Here is a 6,196-nt window from a genome sequence, read left to right as displayed (position 1 = left end):
TCCCCATAACGATGTTGCTTAACAACCGGCGTAAACGGAGCTTCGCGCGCTATCAAGCAGTGAGCGTGCGATGTCCTGTTCAGATGACATCCAATCCAACGGGATGCCATAAATAAACTACACAGAATCACACTACACACCTACGCAGTGATTACATTCAGGAACACTGTAGAATACAACCTCTTTGGACAATTTATATACTTATTGAAAACAAGCTGCAAAATGTAATACCTTGGAAAAAGTGGATTATTTAATTTTTTAATAACCTTAATTTTCACTAAATTGATTGATCAACTTGTAATACTTTTTAAGACCCCGTGGACACCCTGACAATGCATCAGAGAGGCCTTCACAGAGAATAACACCTACTCCAACTGAGGGGGGAAAGGAAGGATACATTCCCAAATCAGTGAGTTTAATCCGGAGATGAATGAAAAAGAAAGCAACACCCACTCATACCTCCATGCTGTGGGCTTAATCCTCAACAAATAATCTATGTCTTCAACCTCATTCCACTTTAATGACTGGAATAGCCCTCCATGCAGCAATATGTATTTCTTCTACAAATACAAGCATCGATCACTAACATGAAAAACTCAAATAAGGTCTCCTCTTTTCCCTGGAGACCTTTTGCAGACCGCCACGTTTAACTACGGTAATTTGAAGATGTTTTGTCAATAAATACAAACATGTATCAGATACACAATACTCATCAAGCAGCGACCATTTCATAAAAATGGAATATTTAAAGACATAATTGCCATTAAAGTTGGCTTGAATGCCATGACACTGTTCATTTTTACATGCAACAGTGTCTTATGGTTAAACCTGTTTAAGCGTGTACACCGGACTGGCAAATCTGGATCGATCCAACTTTACCAACTACGCTGAAATCAAGACTTATTGATGGTGTTTCACATATTCACCCAGTGCCCCTTTCTGCAGCCACCAGCCCAGACTCAGGCCAAAACCTCTCATGAATCTATTCATAAAATAACTTTTCTAATCGACTCCACCATGACATGGGAGCAGGAACTAATGTATTGTGATATGGAGCGGGGGATGAAAGAGAAACCTTGTGTGATTCACCAGCAGAGCAATCTACCTTAGACAAAAAGAAAAGCGGCAAGCATTCAGAGTTATGCCATTAGCTTATATAAATGGTGATGCAGCGCACAGCACAGGATTACATGTCATTGCAAAAAGTAAGATCACATTGAGGAACAAGCTGAAAGATAACCTGGCAGCAGGTTTAAACAAGAAAAACTTCAAGCATAAATAAATGAAAAATAAGTAACACTAAATTGCCTTAAAGAGCATCTTGCAGTTTTTTTTTCTTTCTACATTTATGCTTAAACTTGCTTGAAAATTACAATTAAAAAAAGTGAATGTAGGATTTGATATGTTTTCCGAGACATAAGGGCAGGAATCCAGAGGGAAAGGAACAATTTTGAGCTCTGCTCTTAAAAACGGCTTATTTTTTAAGGTCATACGTCAAACGCGTCATATTACATCACACAGGGGAAACATCTCCGCTCTCTGACCGCGGGTATAGTTAGTAGTTGCGTTGAGTTGAGCGGTTGTGTTTTAGTGAGCTGGTATTTTTCGGTAGTTTTACATTGTATTTCACCATTTGTAATCATGGTGCAGTATTGTGTTTGTGCAGGTTGCACAAATACCAGCCTGTCAGGACATCGAGTCCACAGTAAAAAGGACCGNACTGCCTCACTGGTTCCGTTGAGTTTCAGAGACTAACGCCAGATGCAGCCGTAACGGAAACGGGTGCGGGAAACACAGCTTCACCGGCTACCTGCTTAACGGAAAAACGAGGAAGTTCAGCGTCGTACCGGAGCGGGGGGCGAGAACACTGCCTTCACCTGGTGAGTTAGAGACGAATGCAGATGCAGCGTAACCGGGAGCGGTGTGCGGGAACACAGCATCACCAGCTACCTGCTGAACGGGGAATGAGTAGGAACGGTGGCTGCTACTCGCGAACAGGACAAAGGGATGTAGCTACATCGCGATTACCGGCAGAGGGGAGCGGGAGCGAGAAGCACTGCCTTTCACCTAGCTTGGGGTAAAATAAAGAAGCTTAACAGTACACGCAAGACGTTAGTCCGAGCGGGCTGCTGCTACGATCAAGCGAGATCAAGTCAAAAAACACATGTTTAGAGACAGATAACTTAGCTTCTAAAGAAGGGAAACAGCACGAGCCATAGTTTACAGGCAGTAACCAATTGGCCAGTGCTCACCGGCATATAACCGTAGTTACAGTAGTAACTATGGTCAGTAATTACATGGCTGAACCGTAGTTACATTCGTAAACTATGGCCAGAACTTACCACAGCATAGAGTCGTAGTTACAGTAGTAACTTGGCCAGTACTTGCACGGCTTGGAAACGTAGTCACAGTAGCTAACTAGGGCCAGTACTTACACAGCATAGAGCCGTAGTTACGGTATTGACTATGGCCAGTACTTGCAACGGCTTGGAACTCGTAGTTACCAGTAGTAACAGTGGCCAGTACTTACGGCTTAGAACGTAGTTTACAGTAGTAACTATGGCCAGTACTTACACCACTAGAGCCGTAGTACGGTTATTGACTATTGCCAGTGCTAACGCACGGCTATGGAACCGTAGTTACAATAGTAACTGTGACGACGGTGCCTCAAAGTGTCCAGCCAAACGGCTGCACACTAGATAATATAATATGGGAGGAGGATGAAATTCCTCTTGTTAAATGGCCACCATGCAGAGCACAATGCACACAGTGAAGATTGTTTCTCTGCATATCGTCCTATGTGCTTAGGAGTCTAGTACTAGGAGCAGTAAATATAACGATTATAGCGCTACTGGCAAACGGTACCATGCGTTTACGGGAGCGGAGAAGCGAGAGGAGCACTGCCCTCACGGGCTTGAGTTTAAATACCATGAAGCTTAACAGTACAGCACGTTGGTTAGCCAGCGGCTGCTGCTACAATCAAGCCAACCAAGTCAGAACACAAAGTTATAAGACCAGATACTAATAGCTTCTAGAGAAAGAGAACAGCCCCGCATAGGAGCCCGTAGGAACCATGGTTACAGTAGTAACCGGCACATGCCAGAGCACACAGCACCCGCAGTGAAGATGTCTCTCTGCATATATCATCCTAGTGCCCAGGCAGTCCTAGTACTAGGAGCAGTAATACAACGATATAGGCGCTACTGCAATCAGAACCCTATGCTTACCGGGAGGCGGGAGCACTGCCTTCACGCACGCTGAGTTAAAATAATAAAGCTTAACAGCAGCAAGGTGTTAGCCAAGCGGCTTGCTGCTAACAAACAAGCGACCAAGTCAGAAACAAATGTTAAGGACCCAGATAATAGCTTCTATGAAATAGAAAGTACTTACTCTTCACTCTCTGCATCTAAACGAAAAACGACGCTTCTATGAAATAGAAAGTACTTACCTTACTCTCTGCATCTAAACGAAAAACGGGTTTAAAATATGACACTCTGGGCTTTCCATACTAAATTGAATGAGGGACGCAGTCAAAGCTGGGACTCAAATGCTAATGATAGCTCGGGCACAACGCCACAAGCAGAACTTTCAAAAGGGCAACTTTTTGGGAGAGGAAGCGGGAACACTGTCGTCACCAGAAAGTCTAAGCCAACAAAAAATAAGACGACAATCAGGACAACTTGGCTGGGAGAGGGTGCGGGGACACAGCCATCACCAGCGCACAGCCGGCCACAGCTCCTGGAGGACGTGTTAACGAGCCGTAGCTCCGACTGTCAGTCGCGAAGCTGCACGCGGCCAGCTGCTTGCAGAGAAATCCCTCAGATCAAACGTTCAAACCTGAACGCTGTTGCTACAAAAATGTAGCCCCGGTATCTCGCGCAGCGAGAAGATGAAAGGAACAGATCCTCTGACGACACCGGCTGATATAGCCGGTGTCACGTGGGTCACAGGTGACTTTGTTGTTATTGGTACTCGAGCTGCGCATGCGCGCGATGGACATATCCAGTGCTTAAAGCACCGCCTCTGGCGGTCAGTAGGGACAAAATAGAACAGTCGGGCATTGTTTCTGATAGGGCCGTGGGTCCACTTTTCCGGTATTACGTCATATCGGACGCAAATCTGGATCAGCTCCGTTGTACTCCCGTTTTTGGAGATTTGGGTACGGAGGAAAAGAGAGAGGGTTTTGTTTTCTGACACTTTGTGAGTTCCCTTACACACCGGGGACACATATTTATGTATACAAGTACAAGACATCAAAAAGTGTATTTTGCATGATAGGTCCCCTTTTTAAATCAATTTCAAAACGTTTATGCAGCTAAGTTACAGCAATAAAACAAAAATACATGTATATGATTGATCTGATGGTTAAAGTGTGTCCTCCTCCTGTAGGGCTTGCTCCGCTTAGTTGAACATATTAGTCTTCAGATGATCAGACAGCCGTGTTCCGGTCTGCGGAGAATTAACTGTCTTGCAGTAATCCTTGTAAACATAGCCGTAATCCCCCTCTGGATCCCAGACAAGATAATCAATGGCCCACTGTGGAGAGTGATTGATAAACAGCGGAGCTTTGGTACACCGGGAAAGGTTGCGTTTACGGGTGTGCAATTCTGACCTGAGGTTTGTTGTCCTCTCTGGGTCCTGCAGGGCCACGTGGAGGCTGTCAAGGAACTCCTGGAGAAGGGCGCTGACCCCAACCTGAAGGATAATGCTGGGTGGACCCCTCTGGTAAGTCCTATAAACCTAGTGATGCATCCGAAACCTTTATTTGTTGTGTGGAAAACCTCAGCCACATAAATATTGATATTTGTAATTAACATTTAGACTCTGGTGGGTTCTTATTTTTCCTTTTTGAAAAGAGATTTATGGCATTTATTGACAATAACATATGCTTTTTACATGCAGGTACCTCATGGATTGTTAGACTCTAATGGCGAAATTTCCCACACAAAGGCCCAGTTAGTGCAGCTTTTCATTCTGCCTTAGATTTACATTTGTTATTTATCTTCTCCAGTAAACCAACATGCTAAGTTGTAATGCAAAATGTTGTTGCTGAATACCTCTATTTATTAATTATTCTTTTCCATTTTAGACCTTTCCAATTAACAATTTCTTCCACCCCTGCACTTCCATAATACTTTTTCGTGATGTGGTTTACGGCTCAGCTAATGTTAGGATTTCAAAGTTTAAAAAACGTCCGAGACTTGAATACAGTACAGTTGCTTAAATGGCTTCAATCTTATTACTGGATAAAAAAAAACCTCTTTTATTTTGCTACTACCTTCAAGTTCAAGTAGCAAACATAACCTTTCAAACATTCGCTTTTACTAAGCGGCTTCTCTCTTTCATGTTAATTATAGAACTGCAGGTTAGGATATTATTGAAGTTTGCTTCTTAGAAAGTTTTCTCTTTATGAGTTGAATTCTACAAAACGATTGAAGTGTGATTGAGGTGTAACATCTGATATATTTTCAAAATACCCCATGAAAGAGAACTGCAAACCCAGTCTAAAACACTCCCACAAAAAGATTCAAGCTCATGTCTGTATTTTAAACGATTCAAAGTCTTTGAAAGCACAGCAGGATGACTTCTAAGCATTTCTACTCTTTGTTCCAGCATGAGGCGTGTAACCTGGGTCACCTGCCGGTTGTGGAGGTGTTGGTCTCAGGGGGGGCCCTGTTGAATACTCCCGGCTACAGAAATGACTCTCCACTCCACGATGCTGTGAGGAACCGACACCCAGCCATCGTCAAACTGCTGCTGCAGCAAGGCGCCTCGCAGAACGTACTGTGAGTAACCTCAAGGGTTGTTTTCTTAGACCAGGAGTTTAGTGGGTCCTCAGGTTGAAAAAAGGGTTTTACATGTAAAACGATTCACACGGATGGCGTGTTTTGCTTTGCACCGGCCTTTGAGTTGTCCCTATCAATGATCCCAGACATTCATTTGTAAGAACGTTCAAGTGTTTCAGGTCAGATGAGAGTCAGACCTAAAAACAAGATTTTTGATTTGATATTTTTCGAAATGGAGCCTTTAAACTGATACTTGTCATCCCGGTACTTGCCACATGAAAACATTTTAGAACATTAGAGCAGCATAAGCCACAGTTTGTATCACTGCAATATAAAATGCAGCACTCGTCACACAATAGAAAACATAGTGGTGCACCGCACTTAAAGGGGCCGAGACTGCCAAGGCACAC

General features: G+C 43.6%; 1 protein-coding gene across 1 annotated transcript in view; it reads left to right on the top strand.

Annotated features, from left to right (window-relative positions):
• Positions 1-2,866: 2,866 nt before the first annotated feature.
• Positions 2,867-6,196, top strand: part of LOC104965200 (BRCA1-associated RING domain protein 1-like) — a 39,019-nt gene continuing 35,689 nt past the window's right edge. Inside the window, exons 1-3 of the mRNA XM_010794158.1 lie at positions 2,867-2,992; positions 4,645-4,725; positions 5,614-5,786. Coding sequence (XP_010792460.1) covers positions 2,867-2,992; positions 4,645-4,725; positions 5,614-5,786 — 380 coding nt within the window. The remainder of the gene's footprint in view (positions 2,993-4,644; positions 4,726-5,613; positions 5,787-6,196) is intronic.

Source organism: Notothenia coriiceps, unplaced genomic scaffold, assembly GCF_000735185.1.
Source record: "Notothenia coriiceps isolate Sejong01 unplaced genomic scaffold, NC01 NC01_scaffold00037244, whole genome shotgun sequence".
NCBI classification, from domain to species: Eukaryota; Metazoa; Chordata; class Actinopteri; order Perciformes; family Nototheniidae; genus Notothenia; species Notothenia coriiceps.
Note: the sequence above shows the minus strand (reverse complement) of the source record. Positions and strands in the feature narration are given on the sequence as shown.